This window comes from Halichoerus grypus, chromosome 1 (assembly GCF_964656455.1).
Source record: "Halichoerus grypus chromosome 1, mHalGry1.hap1.1, whole genome shotgun sequence".
Taxonomy (NCBI): Eukaryota; Metazoa; Chordata; class Mammalia; order Carnivora; family Phocidae; genus Halichoerus; species Halichoerus grypus.
The window spans coordinates 130,414,167-130,435,546 of record NC_135712.1 but is presented as its reverse complement, the minus strand read 5'-3'; the positions used below and the strand labels follow the sequence as shown (position 1 = coordinate 130,435,546).

The 21,380-nt window shown below is 38.3% G+C and overlaps 1 protein-coding gene across 8 annotated transcripts in view; it reads left to right on the top strand.

Annotated features, from left to right (window-relative positions):
- TBC1D5 (TBC1 domain family member 5) overlaps positions 1 to 21,380 on the top strand; it is a 567,676-nt gene that overhangs the window by 412,497 nt on the left and 133,799 nt on the right. For all 8 annotated transcript variants that reach the window (XM_078072157.1, XM_078072131.1, XM_078072109.1 and 5 more), the window contains one exon: positions 10,496 to 10,638. In XM_078072157.1, coding sequence (XP_077928283.1) covers positions 10,496 to 10,638 — 143 coding nt within the window. The remainder of the gene's footprint in view (positions 1 to 10,495; positions 10,639 to 21,380) is intronic.

Genomic DNA, 21,380 nt, shown 5'->3' with positions numbered 1-21,380 from the left:
CATCAAATATTGGCGTATCGTTTTCTTTTTTTATAATGTCTTTGTCTGGTTTTGATATCAGGGTAGTGCTTGCCTTGTAAAATGAACTTGGAAGCGTTCCTTCCCCTTCAATTTTTGGGAATAGTTTTGGAAGAATGGGTATTAACTCTTCTTCAAATGTTTGGTAGAATTTACCCATGAAGCCATCTGGTCCTGGACTTCTGTGTGTTGGGAGTTTTTGATTATCAGTTCAATTTTATTACTAGTAATTAGTCTGTTCAGTTTTTATAATTCTTCCTCATTCAGTTTTAGAAGATTGTATGTTTCTTTTTTTTTTTTTAGGATTTTATTTATTTATTTGACAGAGAGAGACACAGCGAGAGAGGGAACACAAGCAGGGGGAATGGGAGAAGGAGAAGCAGGCTTCCTGCTGAGCAGGGAGCTCAGTGTGGGGCTGGAGCCCGATGTGATGCGGGGCTCAATCCCCAGGGCCCCGGGATCATGACCTGAGCCGAAGGCTGACTCTTAATGACTGAGCCACCCAGGTGCCCCAGATTGTATGTTTCTAGGAATTTATCCATCTCTTCTAGGTTATCCAACTTCTTGGCATGTAATTTTTCATAATATTCTCTTACAATTCTTTATATTTTTGTAATGTCAAGTTATTTTTCCTCCGTCATTTCTGATTTTATTTATTTGAGTCCTCTTTCTTTTTTATTGATGAGTCTGGCTAAAGGTTTATCAGCTTTATCTTTTCAAAGCATCAGCTCTTGGTTTCATCGATCTTTTCTATTTTTTTTTCTTAGTCTCTGTTTCATTTATTTTCACTCTAATCTTTATTATTTCCTTCCTTCTACTACCTTTGGTCTTTGTTTTGTTTTAGTTTGTGTTTGTTTTTGTTTTTTTCTACTTCCTTTAGGTGTAAGGTGGGGTGGTTCATTTGAGATTTTTTTGTATCTTGAGGTAGGCCTATATCGCTATAAACTTCCCTCTTAGAAATGCTTTTGCTATATCCCAAATATTTTGGACCATTGTGTTTTCATTTTATTTTGTATATTTTTTTAAGATTTTATTTATTTATTTCAGAGAAAGCACAAGTGGGAGTGGTGCAGTGGGGCAGAGGGTGAAGCAGAGTCCCTGCTGAGCAGGGGGCCTGACACAAGGCTCGACCTCAAGACCCTGAGATCATGACCTGAACTGAAGGCAGATGCTTAACCCACTGAGCCACCCAGGGGCCTCTTTATTTTGTATTTTAAATGCATGTTTTATTCTCAAGACAGATCTGAGCAAGGTGATAGTGCAGAACCTTAGAGTGAGAACAGCTCACAGCTGAGGCAGAATAAATAAACACCAGAGAGATGACCATTCAGCCAGCCTCCCGGTATTGTATGGCTTCTGCATGGGAAATGCGAGAATACCCTTTTGGGTCCTGGTAGGATTGGGATTCTGATTTGAGGACCCACACCCAGGATTAAGCCACTTCCCTCTTGGGCTCTATCTCTTTGCACTAAGCTAATCCGGGAGGGCCTATCATGTCCTAGCTCTCTTACCTCATTAGAGCCAATCACAAGAGGCCCAGGAAAGCCCTTAGCTCAGGACTAAACACAAAGGGCCTCAAAGTTCACTTTGAGTGTTCACTTTGCCTTCAAATGAGATTATATCTATCCATCATAGTAAATTTATGTTCAAAAAACATTGACTTGTAAATGTTAACATTTAAAATGTCACAGTTTTTATAGCCTTGTCTTGGCATTTCTTCATCTTATAATACACTGGGAGTTAAAAAAAAAAAAATCACAGTGGCCTACGTTCTCCCAACCTTTGGAAGGCCTCCCATGTCCATGTCTCTCCTTTTTATTGGATAATGTTTTTATAGTGTTTGTGGATTTTTTTTTTTTTTTAATAGACATTTAGAAGTTAATAGAGATAGAATGTGAAGACGTGTTTGGTTCTGTGTGCTTTCTGTCCCAGCCAATAGATGTTTAGTGGTCACTGGCCCAATGACTAGACATGTTGAGTAAGCTGATTTGAAGACCCACACCCAGGACTGAGCTGTGGATATGTGGAGAGAAACCAGAATTACCAGACTGTGATTCTCTTATTGTGGCCCCCAGATCAGCAGCATTAGCAACTCTAGGAACTAGTTGAAAATGCAAATTATCAGGCCCCACCTGAATCTCAAAATCAGAATCCCAAAACTTTCAGTATGGTTTTTAGCAGTGGTGTTTTAATAAGCCCTCCAGGCTAGTCTGATAAATGCTAAAGTTTGAGACCACTACTCTAATGAGCAGAGTCATTCAATAGTTTAAGCCTTTTCTTCTCCTGGAGTAACAATTTCCATGAATGCATGGTAGGTTTTAGGAGCTCTGACAGCTGGCACCTTAAAATGGGCAGGAAACAGGAATCTGTCTCCTAGGCCAGGGCTCCTCAAACTTTAATATGCACACAGATCCCCTGGAGGTCTTATTAAAATGAAGATTCTGATTTCAGTAAGATTATATTAGGGGCCTAGGAGTCTGCACTTCTAACAAGCTCCCAAGAAATGATGATGGTCTTAGGATCATACTTTGAGTAGCATGGTCTTAGTAGAAACAGGGTCCAGCTGAGGAGCATCTGAGATATGAGCAAGCAGGGAGCCAGAGTTCAGGAAATGTAGGGGGAGGTCCAAGAAGCCTTAGGAGGCCTTGATGAATTTTTATGTGGGTGTGATCACTTACTACTTAATGTGTGTGTCCAGGGATCTCTACAGAGATGAGAAACTTAGGGAAACATCTGCTTAGCAACTAGGAAACCTGCGAGAGATTAAGGATGTAGGGTCAAGATCAAGAAGACCCCTCATGCTGATAGGGGAGGATTCATATTAATTTAATAAACATTTGTTAATCCCCTACTTTATGTCTAATACCAAATAACCCCAAGGAGCTTGTGATCTGCTAGAGAAGGAAGAGAAGCCAAACCAAACTATCAGTAACCCTTCAGCTGGAATTTGCTTATCAGCACCTTTATCTCTGGAAAACGTAATGAGGAAGCAGTGACACCAATAGATAATGGAACCTCCAAACATCAACCCTATGTGAAGTACCTGTCCTAGCCTCTGAGCAGCCAGGCAGGGTCAGGGTGATTTATGGGATTGGGAAGAAAAGAAGGAAGACAGAGCCACTAAAACGAATCCCAGAGGCTGTTTACAGCGATAAGTGATAAGAGGTCAAAAGGAAATAACCAACACTGTTGCCTTTTAGGAATGGGTTCAGTCTGACTTTCTTGATGACCTATTACCAGCCTACAGATTCGTGGTCTTCCCTCTATCCTGAATCGCATGGATCCTGGTACTTTTCAGCTTAGTGTTATGCCTCATGTCACTTCTACTAACAATGGGTGTAAATGCATTAGGAGATTTATGCAGAGGAATTTGAAAAGTGTTACTTAGAGAGGTTAAGATCCCATTGGTACTTGAAATGGTCTATGACAATTTAAAAAAAAATAAAGTCACACAAGTTTTGTTTTTTAATGAGTTTCAGATTAGGGAGGATAGGAGCAATTATTTTTAGCAATTATCTGTATGCTCTTTTAGAAGACTGATTTGATCATAATTCCCTTTCCTAAGGTAAAATGACAGAACAAAGCCTATTTAGTGACTTTCTAGAAGTAAAAATTATCTGTAGTATGAATAAAGACTGGTATTCACAGAGCCTAAAATTAATTTTCCCAACATAGCCACCAACTGTCCATTAATTCTTCATGTTGTTATTTATAGGCAGTAGGGGCTTCCAAGTAATTTCTCAAGGAGATGTCCAGTAGCAGCTCACTACTAGTGGGGCCCAAGTAAGTGATAGGATAGAAAAATCAGTTCTCAGCAACTTTTACTCCCATAGTCCTCTCAAAGCAGGGCTAAGATTCTAACTGCATACTGGTTGGAATATGCAATAGGATTCTCAAAGAGGGCACATCCTGTTCATACAACTAAATCTATATTGAAGGAATACCATCTTTTACTAGCTTTATTTGAATTTGCTGGTAAGTCACACATCCTAAAATTACTAGTCCTTGAAATACCATACTTGTAAACCAAATAGCAGGTATACATTTAAAAGAGGGGTATGTGAGTGTGTGTATGTGTATTTGTGTGTGTGAGAGAGAAAGAGAGAAAATATTCAAAGATTATACAGCTTCTAAACATATGGTGGTCATCTTCTATGCTCAGCATTCTCATGAAAACATAGATGCACAAGCTCTGTTTTCCATTCAAACTATTTTTGCAAAGGGTGTATTACAGTTGTTCTGACAAAACAGCTTCAAACATTTGCCAAAGAGAATAAATTACAGTAGAGATGGGTGGTAATTATTAGGAACTTATTTTTAGAATAAGAAACCTTCCTTAATAAAGGGCTATGTACTGCCCTCTGAAAGGAATAGAGAACTTTCCCCAAAGTCAAAAACATATTTTTAACAGTTCGTGTACATATCCTTTGGGGGTTAAACTAAGTTTAACATGTGTTCCCAGAAAGCTAAATTCAAGCTGGGTTCAATCCATGGATTACAAGGAGCACATAGAAAGCAAATTTGAGTTCTGTAAAGATAATAACTAATTCAAACTTTAAGTTCTTTCTATTTTTGAAGCAGAGGTTAAAGGACTTGAAGTATTCAAATCTTTCTGTAACACATGCAGATCCCAAACATTTTTTAGTAAGACTGAATTGAAATAGTACTAGATAAAGAAAGAAAAAAAAATCGTAAATAGGCTAAGCATCTTCCAATAATGTATCCTGCAGCACTGTTAGAAGAAGAAGAATGTGAAATTGGAAAACATACTTTATTTTGGCTTCTATCTTTTGTGGCTCTGTTCTGCAAAGACATAAGAATTAAAGATGAGAATGCCTTGTGACCCTAATTATAATAACTGCAATATTTGGTTTTAATTTTAAGACTATTTTCACAGAGTTGATATAAAGGAAAACTCAGGGTAAATTAATTTAAAAAGAACTGAGTACAAAGGAACGCAATATAAAAAGAACTTCAACTTCATCAAGGAGCTACCAACCACAGAGATGAACACTCTGGCTTGCTCTTGTTTTCCCCTGATATTAATACAGAATTTGGATTCTATGTTTATTTTCTACCCTGCCTGGGTTATTTAAATATTAATTGTTAGCTTTGAAAAGTCCAAGTGAACAGAGGCAAAAAAGCAAAATTAATATCATTAAACAAAAATCTAACATTGCTCTCTTGTGATCCAGTGTGCTTACCCAGTGCTATCATTTTGTGATCACAGGTTGCTTAAGATGCCCTTATAATGTTTGTTAAATTAAATTGAACATACCTTTTTTTATTTTACTTGTTCTTCTAAGCTGGCTATGCCTATATCTTACTAAAGAGTCATTAAAGGAAAAGGAAATGAAGATATATTGTTTCTTTCTGCATATATAACCTACCACAGCCATGTTGGATGAAGGCTATGTTTAGTTGAACCTCAAATTGGTCATTTTCATAAACTGCTAAAAAAATGGATTTCTCTTGGTGTTTGGGTCATTCACCAAGCAATAATACCATCAGGAGTTACTGATCCCCTGGGGGGATAGCAGCTTAATTACACAGAAATTTTAAATTGAGAATAGTGGTATAAGTGCAGACGTAGGAACAGTCCTATCTTTGGGTGGCTTATTATTAAATTTAATACCTCAGATGGTCTTTTTTTGTTTGTGTAGATTTTAATTACTAAGTAGGTCTGGTAAAATATGAATTATTGTATTATCACAAGTGATAAAATGTGTACGGTTATGAGCATTGCAATCTGCAGGTGTAACAAACATAAAGCAAGATTAATAGTATTAAGCAATTAAACTGAAGCTATCTTTAAGGGGAAAAGAAAGCCTTAATGCTACCCTTAAGTGTAAGTTAAACTTGGGCTAAATATTTTTAACTGCAATAAAAGCATGTTAATTTTAGGAGTGACTTCTTTATAAGACCTCATTTCTTCTAGTAAGTTTTCCTTTCTAAGAATACAAAAGCTTACTGAAATAATTTCTGTTGGTAACTCATTCCATAAAGAACGGAATTTTTCCTTGGCTTTTAAGCTCAATGAAGAAAGCCCAAAATAGCACAGGAAATTTGTGTGTGGTGAATATATGTATGAACTAAATCCAGTAGGGATTAAAATGATTAAATTATTGATAAGGTCATTGTTGGTCCCAAAGCTTTCCATTAGTCATACAGTACTACTTAAATATTTTGAGAATTTGGCTTTAATTTTCCTATAATCGCACATAAAATACAGGAAACTGTGTTTTGCTTTAATTTTATATCCTTGCATGTATAACAGTCTTATATAAAAGGAACATGCCAAATATCTAATAATAAATTTTTTTCCTTATGTGTTTCTGTTTTTTTTTTTTCCACTTCCTGAATTATTTTTATGTTGCCACTAACAAGATCACTGCCTGTATTTTCAATTTAGCTGCACCTTTGCCTCTCAGTAGCATGACAGGTGGCTTCACAGTGAGTTTATCAAGACCTCAGTAAACACATAGAGCACTTAGCAAAGTGTACAGAGCTCTTTACAAAGAACTTCCTAGATCTTTCTCTCTCTTCATCTCTCTCTCTCTCTCTCTCTCTCTCTCTCACACACACACACACACACAAACAGAATTTGGTCCTTGCCCTGGAATTATTTAGCAGTGTACTTGGCAAGGTGAAACTTCAAAAATAAAGCAATGTGAAACATTTATAAAGCAGCACATCATAGATTACACATTAAATATAAAAGTACTGAAGACTTACGTTGTGTGTAGTTTTGATGATAGGTTTTATTCAATGTAGATTACTAGATATTTGCAGTTCCCCCTCCTTGACAGTACTGCAGTGGAGATTGCCGCACATATGTATCTGTGGGGTCATTTTTGAAGCTAAGCTAACAAAACCCCAAGCAGCAGGAAAGTTGCATGAGTTTGAGCAGTAACTGGGTGTTTTGTTGTAGAAATAATAGGAATAATAGGAAATATATAATTTCTTTAAAACGAGGGGGCTATTTTTTTTCTTTCTTCTCTTTTTTTTTCTTTTTTTCTTTCTTCTCTTTTTTTTCTTTTTTTCTTTCTCCCTTCCTTCCTCCCTCCCTTTATCCCTCTCTCCCTCTTTCTTCCTTCTTCCCTCCCTCCCTCCTTTCTCTTTCTTTCTTTCTTTCTTTCCTTCCTTCCTTCCTTCCTCCCTCCCTCCCTCCCTTCCTCCCTCCCTCCATCCCTCCCTTCCTCCCTCCCTCCTTCTCTCCCTACCTCCCTCCCTCTCTTCTTTCTTTTCTTTTCTTTCTTTTTCTTTTCATTTCTTTTCTCTTTTCTTTTCTTTTCTTTTCTTTCCTCTTGAAGCACCATCTGTGATGAAACCAAAGCTGTGATTGTCCATAAGAAAATCAGAGGACTTTGAGCTTTAAGTAAGGGGCAAAAAGATGGTATTGTATTGTAATATTCTCTGTGGTGAATATTAACCTTCATCAATTTTTTTTCTTTGCTAAATGATGTCTATTTTAGCATGATAGATGTCAGCTTTTCTCAAAAGTCATTTTGCTTTCATTGGGAGGTAGCAGGAAAAATACACAGAAAATTACCCCCCCCCACACACACACACACATAAGAAGGCTAAGCAAAGGGGCGCCTGTGTGGCTCAGTCGTTAAGCATCTGCCTTCGGCTCAGGTCATGATCCCAGGGTCCTGGGATCCAGCCCCGCATCGGGCTCCTGCTTGGAGGGAAGCCTGCTTCTCCCTCTCCCACTCCCCCTGCTTGTGTTCCCTCTCTCGCTGTCTCTCTCTGTCTGTCAAATAAATAAATAAAATCTTTAAAAAAAAAAAAAAAAGAAGAAGGCTGAGCAAAAGTAATGTCTTTCAGGAAACACCAGCCTTAGTTACATGAATGGGCTTATTCAAATAAGTAAAGTATTAAAATAACCTCCATGAATGAAAGGAGTGAGTTCAAGGCACAGTGCAATTTTATAGGTGTGATTCTTTTTTTTTTTTTTTTTTAATTCTTTGAGTTGAGTATAGTTGACACACAATGCTACATTAGTTTCATGGTGATTCGACAAGTTTACACATTATGCTATGCTCACCTCAAGTGTGTAGCTACCATTATATAGGTGTAATTCTTGAATTTTGTATTGACATCCAGATTTGAACCAGGAAGGATCAGTTAAATGTCAGAATTTTCTATTTTGAAACTACTAAAATTTGCCTATTAAACCAAGATAATTCTTTTTTTATTTATTTATTTGAGGGAGGGAAGGAGGGGGGGGAGAGAGAGAGAGAGAGAACAAGCTGGGGGAGGGGCAGAGGCAGAGGGAGAAGCAGGCTTCTTGCTGAGCAGGGAGCCCCATGCAGGGCTCGATCCCAGGACCACCCCCCCCATCATGACCTGAGCCGAAGGCAGACACTCAACCGACTGAGCCACCCAGGCGCCCGAACCAAGATAATTCTTAATTATTTTATTTTTCAGCTTTATTGAAGTATAATTGACAAATAAAATCGTAAGATATTTAAAGTGTATGTTGTAATGATTTGATATATGTGTACATTGTGAAAGGATTCCTCCCATCTTGTTAATTAGCACACCCATCACCTCACACATTTTATTCATTCATTCATTCATTTATGGTGAGAATATTTTAGTTCTCTTGGCAAATTTCAATTATACAATATAGTGTTACCAACTTACAGTCAACATGTTACACTTTAGATCCTCATCATTTTTTTTCACTGATGAATTTTTCTTCCCTTTTGTATCAGTTGAATAACTATAAATGACCACATTCTGTTTTAGTCATTTAATAATGCAGATATAATTATCAGTTTAAAGATCCTTTAAACAGATGCCTAAAATGGTTTAATCCAGGTGCTTTTTGATTTGCCCATTCTCTGGTTCCCCTGATACTCCTTGCAAGACCAGTTAATTCTTTGTCATTAAGAAGAACATCCTATGTAATTTAGAGCTATTTCTGTACTTCTTTAAATAGTAAATATTGGCATTTGTAATTTGAAAGAATTAAAAGTGTGTAGAGAAAGAATATTTTTCCCTAAGCCACACAACTGCAGGCAATATTAGACCAAAAAAACATTTTGTTTTAGTCACCCTCATATTAGCAGTGGAGTAAGAATTGAAAGATAAATAAAAATTGTAAATGATACTCTAACATTTTTAAAAAGATAAATGTTACTTAGGCATTAAATTTCTTTTTCCTGAGAAATTGAGTGTCATAATTTAAGATGTAATTAAAAATACAATTTAATTAATCTGTTGATTAATTTGATAATATGAATGAAAGAACTTTCGTATTTGATTATATCGTATATGGTTCCTAATAACTGTGATACAGTTGTGTGATTCTACACTATATTGTCACAGCTTTGATTTCTCCGTAAATATGATACGCCCTGAAGAGGAGTAAGTGCTCACTTTAACCCCACAGATGGTTATATTTGGTTTCTAATTTTGCAAAGAGATAATCTCTTTTAACTAATTTTTAAAGAATTCCCTCTCTTCTGTACTACTTGGTATACTAGAAATTTTGGAATTTTTGATTCTTTGTTATGTGCCAGAACCACATAGAATTCTAGCTGACATTCCTGTAGGAAGGTTTGTGTAAGGAAATTGTAGCCGTGTTATATAGAATTAGAAATAAATGGATTAAAAATGGATATCAAAGTGAATTATTTTAATTTTCTTATAAGAATTATGAGTAGCTTAATGTTTATTGAAAATTTGAAGTATAGCTGTTTATGACATGTAATTACATACAGACCTTGTTTAGTATTCTTATAAGCTGCCTATATGTGCTTATAGCATAGATACCCAATTTTCCTGGCCATAGAAGTGACTCTGTTCTTAAAAACAGCCCTCAAAAGATAACCTCACTAATAAAGTATATCTATTCTAGAGTTAAAAATAAAGTATTACTATTTGTTTCATTTGAAATAACTGTCTACACTTGACTATATATATATACTGTTTTTTCCCACATTTAATTTTAAAATGAATATTTTAAAATAAGAGTAAAATGTGAGAATGCAGTTTTCTTCTTGGTTATAGTTAATTTGTTGTACAGTTATTTGCAAAAGTCCAGTTAACAATAACAACGACGAAATCAGTAGTGATCATAAAATTTTGAAATATTTTATTTTTTAATTCCTAACCTTACCTGTGAGGCAACTATCAGACCACTGTGCATTCATTTTTTTCTTTGCCTTTTGAGATTTGGGATTTGTGTTAAATATGAAAGATTTCTACCCTTTTCAAATATCGTGCTAGTGTTTTAGACATATAGGAATAAACTTTAATGATTGTGGCCCAGTTATAAAATTACAAAATTCATTTGAAAGCTTAAAACTTGGATTTTACCATATTATATATTTGATATGTAATATTTACTCAGTGTGATCAGTTAAAAATTACAGTTTTTTTCACAAATATAGGAGAAAATGATTCCTTTTTATATTACTTTCAGAAGTACTCATTTCTGAATTTTGGTTTTGTTTCTTTCCAGACGGTGGGTCCGGCTACTGTTTGGACGAGAGTTCCCCCTGCAGGACCTTCTGGTGGTCTGGGATGCCTTGTTTGCAGATGGCCTCAGCCTGAGTTTAGTTGATTATATCTTCATAGCCATGTTGCTCTATATCCGAGATGCTTGTAAGTGTCAATGACCTTGCCTACATCCAAGTAGGTGGTCCTGATTTTTTTAATGTGTTTTATCTTTTAAATATACTTATTCTCTTACTCTGAATTACTGTGCCTACATTTTCATAGTAGGTAATACATTGAAGTTTCAAAGGAGTATGCTAAATATCTTTTTTGTTAGTTAACTATGTACATATTGGGAGATATGGGTGATTTTATCCTGAGAGAATTGGAATATTCTCCAGAGCCATTTTTCTAAAGACTTTACTCCTGCTTTAATCTCCTCATTACACACATTTGTGAAATGCACAACTAAAAAGCCTGTATTTCAGATATGTTTAGAGCTCCACCTTCTGACAGGTAGGGAGTATTCAAAGATATTTATCAGGAGATTGGAGCTATTTTTATAGTATCAACAACTTGCCAATAAAAAATAAATATTACATTTAAAGATATTTTAACTTCTTCTCAGTTATATTTTGGCCAAATGTATTTCTCAGTAGATTGCCAAATGGTAGACATATTCCTGTCTCATGAGATCTACCTTAGGATGCTTGCCATAGCTGGAAAGCCAGTGCCTGTCTGTTTGGGGTAGTCTGATCATCTTCGGCTTGAAGAAAATATCAGAGCATGTTTTAAATTTTGAAATACCTCAAATTGTTTTCCTTCTCAGAAAAATAATCACTGTTCACAAAACAAGATTTGTAAGCCAAAATATAATTAGGAAGATTGCACAAAGTGATGATTAAATAGGAAATTAAAAAAGAAAAAAGAATTCTTAGGAGTAGGACTTTGTCAGAAGAACATAAACTGTTTGGAGTCATTCATAATCTTGACTGTTACACTGCTGTGTGGTTCTCTTTACTTGTTCACTGAATACCAGTGGCACCAGATGCTCTTGTTACGCCTCTGGTGACACTAATAATATTCTTTAAAATTTTAGATTATACTGTTTTAATTCCCCCAAAATTACTTGAATGAATAAGTGACAGGAGCACCACATTTTATCCAAAAATTGTGGGTTTTTTCTGTGCCTTGAAGGTCAAATAGTTTGGGTTTTGACAGACTAAGTGAAAAGTTCCTTCTTTCTAAGTCAGAGCTAATCATATAAGAACATGGAAATCATAAGAGCTAACATCTGGAAAGTAGAGAAAGATGTTTGGATAGATTTGATGGATACTAGATTTTAGAATATTAGGATACTAATCTCATTTTAAAGTAGTATGAATTTTTTAATATAAATAATAAAAAACAAAAGGAATGAGTAGCCTCTTTTATTAAAAAAAATGGTTTAGGATAATCTTTTCACAGAATTTTCCAATTCAAACAATTGTTGAAATGTATTTTGATTTTCTGTAGTCTTAAACAATTAGGTATTTGCTCTTTTCTTAACTTTGGTGTATCCCAACTATATATTTTTTTAAAAATTTAGTCCTGTCTCCTATGCTAAGATCTACTTTTTAAAATTAATTTCATAAAACAGGCAAATTGTTGGCAGCTAAAGCCCTTCCACATTTTCAGTCCGTCTATTGATGTTATAAAACATATGGGCACATGTGGAAAAATGCAGGGATAATGAAGTTGTGTATTCATTTCAATATTTAGACCAGTTTATTTTAATTTGCTTGGCTGAATCCAGAACAGTGGATGAGATCTCCTAAAAATAGGATGACTATTAAATATTTAAGGGCCATTGCCCCTATGCTCAAGAAGTTTTTCAACTAGTAGGAAAGACTGACATAATTAATTTTAAACTAACATATCCAGTGCTGTGGTTGAGATAATATGAAAGGTGATATGGATAGGTAATATGAAAGTTTAAAGGAGAGGCACTGAGGGGCGCCTGGGTGGCTCAGTCAGTTAAGCGTCTGCCTTCAGCTCAGGTCAAGATCTCAGGGTCCTGGGATCGAGCCCCACGTTGGGCTCCCTGCTCGACAGGGGCATCTGCTTCTCCATCTCCCTCTGCTCCTCCCCCTGCTTGTGCTCTCTCTCTCTCTGTCTGTCAAATAAATAAATAAAATCTTTAAAAAAAATAAAGGAGAGGCACTGAACTCCCCTCTGGGCCAGCTGTAAGTGACTAGAGAAAATGGTATAGATGTTGGCAAATTAAATAAGGGGATCTGCAGTCCAGGCAGAAAGAACAGCATGAACAGAGGCTTGGAAGTAAGAAACAGTTTTAATGGGGGACTGTGTGTATGTGTGTGTGTGTGTGTTTCTACAAGGCATTTGGTATTAGATTGCAAAGGGAGACTGATAGGTTATGAGACCAAAGAAAGTGAACAGGGATAGGATCATGATGAAAGTCTTTATCCTATAAATAATAGGAAGCTCCTGAAGGATTCAAAGCAAAAGTACAGTCAGTGTTAGATCACTCTGGTGGCCCTGTGGCAAACAGACTTAAAGGAGGCAAGAGTAGAGCAAGGAAATCAGATAAAAGGTTATGACAGTAGTCCAGGGGGAAAATTGCAGATTAAAGAAATCTTCAAAACTAAAGTCAGTATGTCTTGGTGACTAAGTATGATGGGTGAGGGAGGTCTAAAACAATCCCCAGCTTGGAGAGTTGAGTGACTGGGTAATATGTGTAACTTGGATAGGAAATACAAGGATTAGCAGGTTTTAGGAATGGAAATGATTATGTTTTGGCCCTACTGAATTTGAGATCTGTGGGAAATCATAACCTGAAGATTTGGAAAATAAAGCTCAATGTCAGAATCAAGGCTACAGATTCAGTTTTGCAAATGGTTAATAGGTATGTGTTAGTTAAAACCGTAATAGTGGATGTGACCTCCTAAGAATAGGGTGACCATATATCCTGATTTGTTTGGGACAGTCTTGGTTTACACCTGCTAGTCAAGAGTAGTAATTATTAATCCTGCGCTCTTTCACCCTCAAAGGCATCCCATTAGGATGATAAGAATTACATGGTCAGCCTACCTAAGGTGGGTGCTTATACAAAGAGAAGATGGGCTAAGGTGGAACTCTGCATTTAACTTTAATGTTTAAGACACCAGAGAAGGAAGGGCTTGTGTTGTAACCTCACAAAACTGTGTTGTCTGAGCCAAGGGAGGTCATGAGGGTTGGGAATACTGAGGTATAAAAAGGCAAGGCGGGAAACGTCCATTCAGACTTGGCCCTGTGGAGGGACACTCATCAGATACCTTTGCCAGAATGGTTCAGTGGAGTGGTAAAGCAGAGACTGGATTATGATAGGTTGAGGAGTGACTGGATGGTTAAGTATAATAGCTTTCCCTACAGTTTTGTTGTTGTTCCCATTTTCTTCTGTTTGTATTACAGTTTCAACTAAAAAGTCAATTAAATAAAAAGGAAAGAATGTGGAGATAGCACATGTAGAGTAATCTTTAAAGAAAGTCAGCAGAGCAGAGGAGAAGAAAGATATAACTAGGGATCAGTGCAAGGGCAAGGAAGGTTGGATGGCTGTCTTTTGAATGAGACCAGGGTTCACTGGAGGCAGGGGAGAACCGACTGAGGGTTTACTTCTCAGTCAGTCTTAAATTGGTCCCTCAAGGATCAATACTAGTTTTTCCCCCTCCTCCATTGATGAGATCTATGAAAAGATAAATTACCCTGTTTACTTGACGTTTTTACTTGTTTATTGTTGTTTACACCCAGTCCCCTACCCCCCAGCAAGAGACTGGATTTTGTCTGCCTTGGTTTCCCTACCATATCCCAGCATCCAGAACAGGGCCCAGTACATAGTAATCTTGACAAATATTTTTTGAGTGAAATAATTAAAGAAACAAGGGCTTAGAGGCAATGGAATGAGGTCAGGAGTCCTGTGGAAGACTGGCTGGGGAGCAGGAATAAAAGCTGGTGCTGATCCGGGAAAAAGGTACTAGGCAGGTTTCAGAAGTAGTCTAGTTTATAGGTGGAGAAGATGGGAAGTGGAGGAATCCCATGTCTGATACAGGAGGAAGCGAGGTTGTCTGCTGTGAGTGAGGCATGGTAGGGTTTTAGGAGTTTGAGGGGAATATGTAGAAAGTGTGGGAGAGGTGGTTGACCATGGACTAGGACAAGCTGGTCTAGCTATTGAAGATCCTATCCTGCAAACAGTGGGCAACAGCACCAGGCCTTAAGGTTATGATTTTTCGAGCCATGCTCAGCAGTCCAGGCAAGATACAAAGGAGGCAGATCATGATCTAGGCTCCAAGCGAGGCCCACGTCCAAATCATTAGGCAGAACTGAAGGGAAGCAGAAGGATGGAGGGTGTTGAGTACATTTTAAGAGGGTGGTTTGGGATGTGTGGGGAGGGAAGCATGGCCAGGAAAAGACTATGGGGAAATCAGAGTGTAAGGGGATTTGAGGTAGGGTATGAGATTGAAAAGCATCAGAGGACAAGAGGACATGGAGCAGTTCTGGGTACGGCCAGGACAGTCGAAGTTAGTTAAGGGGAAAGTAAGTCATCGAGGAGATCAAGAGATCATAAGGGAGCTGGGATTTTTGTTTGGTCATTTATGGACACTTGGCCAAGAATCACGGTAGCAAGATGGCACCCCCCACCTCACTGCTGGAGGTTGCAGGGGCAGCAGTAACTCTGGGAAGCCTGGGCCCAGATAGAAAGATGGAGAGGGAGGGGGGTAGCAGGAGGAGGACGCAGAATAGACTGGGTAGGATGCGTGGGAGGACAGGACTAGTAAATGAGCTTATGTTTTAGGCCATGGTCAAAGACCAGAGAAAGGTGGACAATTTGCCAGCCTCATTGTTCCAAATGGAACTTTTTATTCCATCTCAGTGGATTCTGAATCATGATGCCCTGCCTGGGGCATCCAGAGTGGTGATGTTTAGTTATACCTAGTAGTTTCAAGCCCATTTATTCAAAAAATCCTAACTGAATACCATTGTATGAGGCTCTGGGCATTACATGTATTCTCTTGGAGCCGTAGGTATATATTTATAGCTCAAAGAATGGTGCACTTGGGGAAACTAAAAGAGCCTTTCTCCAGTGACAGCATCCTCCTAGGGGTTCAATATAGGGCTTCAAAGGGCCTGTGATCATCCTGATACTGTGCTAAATATTGTGTACATGTGCATTTCCCTGGGCCAAGGGTATATAATTTATATCCTCTTCTCAAAGGGATATATAACCTGAAAAATGGCTAACTGCATCTAGTCTAAAATCCTGATTTTACAGGCACTGATAATGAGGTCTGAAGATATGCTGAAATCCTAACCCCTAGTACCTCAGACTATGGACTTTTTTGGAAATAGGTTATTGGAGATATAATTAGTCAAGATGAATCATATTGGAGTAGAGTGGGCCCCTAATGCAATATGACTAGTGTCCTTATATAAAGAAGCAAATTTGGACACAGACATGCACAGAGGGAAGCTGATGTGAAGACACACAGGAAGAATAATGCCATATGAAGACAGAGGTACAGATTGGAATGATGCATCTACAAGCCAAGGAACACCAAGGATTTTTAGCTGTCACCACAACCTAGGAGAAAGCATAGAACAGATTCTCCCTCAGAGCCTATAAAGGAACGAGCCTGTCAACACTAGTAGCTAGAAGAGACAAGGAAGGGTCCTTCCCTGCAGGTCTGAGAGGGAGCATGGCCCTGTCAACACCTTGATTTCCGACTTCTATCCTCCAGAAGAGTTCAACAATAAATTCTCTGGTTTTAAACTCCAGTTTTTAGGCACTTTGTTCCAGCAGTTCTAGCAAACTAACACAGTGCCCTTGGCAGTTAAGTAATTTAAAACAATCACAAGGGCGCCTGGGTGGCTCAGTCGTTAAGCGTCTGCCTTCGGCTCAGGTCATGATCCCAGGGTCCTGGGATCGAGCCCCGCATCGGGCTCCCTGCTCGGCGGGAAGCCTGCTTCTCCCTCTCCCACTCGCCCTGCTTGTGTTCCTGCTCTCGCTATCTCTCTCTCTGTCAAATAAATAAATAAAATCTTAAAAAAAAAATAAATAAATAAAACAATCACAGTCGGTCTGTGGAGCTGGATCCTAGTGCCCCTCCTTTGTACTTGTTCTGCCCCTTTCACTACTGTTGGCATCTCATACTTAATTTTTAACAAAAGTACTCTTATAATTTTCTTTATATACCTTGAACAAAGCTTTCATTCACTTCAAAAGTAATCCAATTAGTCAGGCAAGTATAGTATTCAACCACTTAACAGATTTCTTATAAACATCTTCTTTATGAGGCTTCAGAGATTGAGCCCAGCCTCCATGTTTGGAAGTTAGGAAGCCAGATCAAGGCCATAGGGCTAGTGACAGGCGGGTGGTTCTCACATTGTCTTTTCTGTTCCTCAAGCCCTACCTTGATTTTATTAAGTAAAAAGTAAAATTTCACATTGGGAAAAATAATATGAACATTATCTATACCCATTTTAAAATTTAACCATTGAAATGATGGTCAAATGCCTATTCTTTGAATGAAACTTTTGCTTTACTAAAATTACATAGTCTCCATTTTGAAATAGAATTATTCCCAAACATTTTAATCAAACCATAACGTGTTTATTTTCTTATGTGTTATAAGAAGTGTTTTTTGGATTCTTTGCTGGATTGTATGGGTGAAGCTTATATACACTAATAAAGGTTAGGAGATAAGGAAATCTAATCATGAACCATTACTCCTACAATAGTTTATTAATAGCCATACTCTCATCACACTATTGTTTTTACTGCCTTATTATGTACTGTACTAAAGTCACTCATATGGTTCTCTCCTTCCCCTCGCTCTCCTTACCTAAACTGTGCTGCTATTTTCAGGCCTGGGGCAAGGCAGCTTTTTCCCAAACCTTCCCCAATTATTCTAGCCCACACTGATTTCTCACTTTTGTGTTCCTAGACGATTTTAATCAATACAATGCAGTGTAGCATTTAATTATACTCTGTCTTATGCTGTTCCTTATTGTATGTTAGTCCCACCTTCGAAAATAGGTTGTAAGCTCTTCAGGACCAGAACCACATGTGTTAAAATTCGTCCCTAACCCTCAAGGCATCTGAAGCTCTTCATGTGCTCAATATCTGGGGTGATCTCAGATGGAAGGGTACCCCAGAGACCTGTGCTGGGGAGGTGGCATGGATATGTGTACAGTAACTGCTGAGAAGACAGGTGCCAAGAAGCTCTTAGAGTAAGAACTCAGATAGATTTTTTTAAATACACTTTTTGACGTGGCTTTTTTGAAGAAACCATTGTCTACCTTTTAGCATGAAATTTTTCACATCTGTTTTTCTGTCGATTTAAATTTTTTTTTTGACAAGTACCAAAGAAAAACATTTCCCCTGATTTGCAATATACCATACATTTTGTCTTGTACATTGTATTAATAACTAAAACACTATAGTCAACTTCATTTAACAGTAGATTTTCCTAACTAGAAAGTATCTCTTACTGATTTCTTCCCCTTCAGTTTTCCCTTTGTTCCCCGATGAGGGAGACAAATCATGAGAGACTCTGGACTCCAGGAACCAAACTGAGAGTTTCGGGGCAGGCTGGGGGGGGTGTTAAGGAGGGCACGTGTGGTAATGAGCACTGGGTGTTATACACAACTACTGAATCGTTGAACACTACATCAAAAACTAATGATGTACTTACTGTATGTTGGCTAACTGAACATAATAAAAAAATTCAAAAAAAAGGAAGTATCTCTTAAATGTTTATGGTCTCTTTTAATATACTTTCTCTCTGAACACTTGGTAAATGGAAAACTTTTCTTCTTGGCCCTTCTACCCACTTCCTGCCTTGTGTTTTCAGCCAGCATGAACATGTCACAGCTCTGTCATTTTCCTGGGTTTTCTCTAGGGGTGTCTTTAGCCATCTCTTGGCCTGGCCCGGTGTGGCAGTTGTGTCTTCTTCGTAGTTTACAAACATTGTTCCTTTTCATTTTGCTTTAGATCTCTGCTTAACTTCTCAGCCGCTACCTGTCTCTCTGCCAGTGTTTCCATCTGTCCTACCCCAGAATTTCTATTTCTCTATTTTCTCATTAAGAGCATGTTCAACATTATACTGATGTCAAAATGCAGTTTATTTCAACTACAAATTGAATTTATTTGTCTTTCCTGGAAAAGCTTTCCCCAACCTCAGGGACTAAGAAACAAAGGCTCTCTTAAATCACATAGTAGTGTGTCATAGAGTTTTTATCAAAACACAAATTGGTGGTCTTATTTTTTTTCAAAGATTTTATTTATTTATTTGACAGAGAGAGACAGCGAGAGAGGGAACACAAGCAGGGGGAGTAGGAGAGGGAGAAGCAGGCTTCCCGCCAAGCAGGGAGCCCGATGCGGGGCTCCATCCCAAGACCCTGGGATCATGACCTGAGCCGAAGGCAGATGCTTAACGACTGAGCCACCCAGGCGCCCAAGGTGGTCTTATTTTTAAAGGAGTGTTTAAACACTTCCTGACTGCCAGCTCTCTTCTTCCTCAGACATTAAATTTTGCCAGTCATTTTATGACCATCTCAGATATGGATATGAATTACAAATACCATTTATATCACTTTATATTTTGTTTAAAAATCTTTTAAAATTTCACTAACATAGGCTGATACATCACAGCAGCACATTTTTTTTTACGGTTAGATTTTTTTTTAGAAAACAGACCTTACTTTTTAAAGAAGTTTTAGGTTTGCAGCAAAATCGAGTTGAAAGTACAGAATTCCCAGATACCCCCACCCCCACATACACACAGCCTACCCCACTATCAACATCCCTCACTATAGTAGTACATTTGTTATAATTGAGCCTACGATGACACATCATTATCACTTAAAGTCCCTAGTTTACAATAAATTTGTAGCTTCTATGGATTTGGACAAATGTATAGTGACATCTATTCCTCATTATAGTATTATCTGCATAGTTTCCCTGCTGTAACAATCTTCTGTACTCTGCCTGTTCATCCCCGTAACCCATGACAACCACTGATCTTTTTATTGTCTTCATAGTTTTACCTTTTCCAGAATACAATATAGTTGGAATCATACAGTAGGTAGCCTTTTTAGATTAGCTTCTTTCACTTAGTAATATACATTTAAGTGTCCTCCATGTCTTCCCATAGCTTGATAGCGCATTTCTTTTTAGCTCTGAATAATATTCCATTGTCTGGATATACCACAGTTTATCTACTCACCTACTAAAGGACATCTTAGTTTCTTCCAACTTTTGGCAACTATGAATAAAGCCACTGCAAATATCAGTGTGCAAGTTTTTGTGTGGACGTAAATTTTCATTTCATTTGCATAAATACCAAGGAGCATGATTGTTGGATAATATGGTAAATTTCAGGAGCTCAGCTGAGCTGGGCAGGAGAAAGAGCTGAGCTGTTAGGTGTTAGAGTAGCCAACTAAAGCAACAAGTCAAAAATGGAAGAGTTAAGCCTTTAATCACTTACTATTGTCATATGAGCAAGAGTCAGAAAAGGGAGAAATTGTCAGCTCCCTCTGTTCCATTTCACCCATGGAAGGCACACTGGTTGAGGGTCAGGTAGATAGCATAGATGTGAGGTCATCTCACTGTTACAGGAGCCCTGAACAAAAGACTCTGATAGTTTAAGGACCCTAAGGTGGCGGTAGTTTAGGGGGCATGCATGGGGGATTGAGGTGGAAAGGTTAGGAGTGGAAAAGAAATGGGTACTAAGTCAAATGAGGAAAAGTGTCTTCAGGAGTTCTTTTTCCTACCCTAATAAGGAGGTCCTGGCAGAGGCACCTGAAAAGGACCTACACCTGAGAGCTCAGAGAAAGAAATTTAGGAATGAAGACACCATGACTAGGAATATAAATATGTGAAAGGTCACGCCAGCTAAGTTGGCTGAGACCTTAACTGCAGCTCCTTTCAGAGACTAGAGTTCACTGGCTGTGCACGTCTGGTGTGGGCTGGACAGTTTTCTCCTGTGAGACTTGTCAGGTAGAGCTTTTTGAATTAGGGTTCTCCAGAGAAAAAAGAACCAATAGAATATAAATGCAGATATATATGAGGAGATTTGTTATAGGAATTGCCTTGCACGGTCATGGAGGTCTGGAAGTCTCACAGTCAGTCATCTGCAAGCTGCAGAACCAGGATAGCCAGTGCTATAATTCAGTCTGAGTCTGAAGGCCTGAGAACCAAGGGTCCTATGGTGCAAGTCTCAGAGTCCAAAGGCTCAAGGACCAGGAGATCTGATGTCCAAGGGCAGGAGAAAATGGACCTTCTGGCTCAAGAAGAGAGAGCGGATTCACCTTTCCTTCACCTTTTTGTTCCATCAGGACCCCAGTGTATTGGCTGATGCCTACTCTTCCCGAGGGCAGATCTCGTCACTCAGTCCACTGAATCAAATGCTAATCTCTTCAGACACGTACAGACACACCCATAACGAAAGTTTTACCAACTATCTGGGCATCCTATAGGCCAGTCAAATTGACACATAAAATTAACTATCATCTTTGTAATTGCCTATGATCAGGCCTAAAAAATCACAACATGGTTGCTACACTGTCCTCTAAAATGGCTGTACCACTTTTCATTAGCACCAGCAGTGAATGAAAGTTCTTATTGCTCCACATTTGGTAGTGATATTGTTTTGGACTTTGACCATTCTAATATGTGTCACATTGTCTTTTTAATGTCAGGGGGTTTTTTGGGGCACCTGGGTGGCTCAGTCGTTAAGCGTCTGCCTTCGGCTCAGGTCGTGATCCCAGGGTCCTGGGATCAAGCCCTGCATCGGGCTCCCTGCTCCACGGGAAGCCTGCTTCTCCCTCTCCCCCACTCCCCCTGCTTGTGTTCCCTCTCGCTGTGTCTCTCTCTG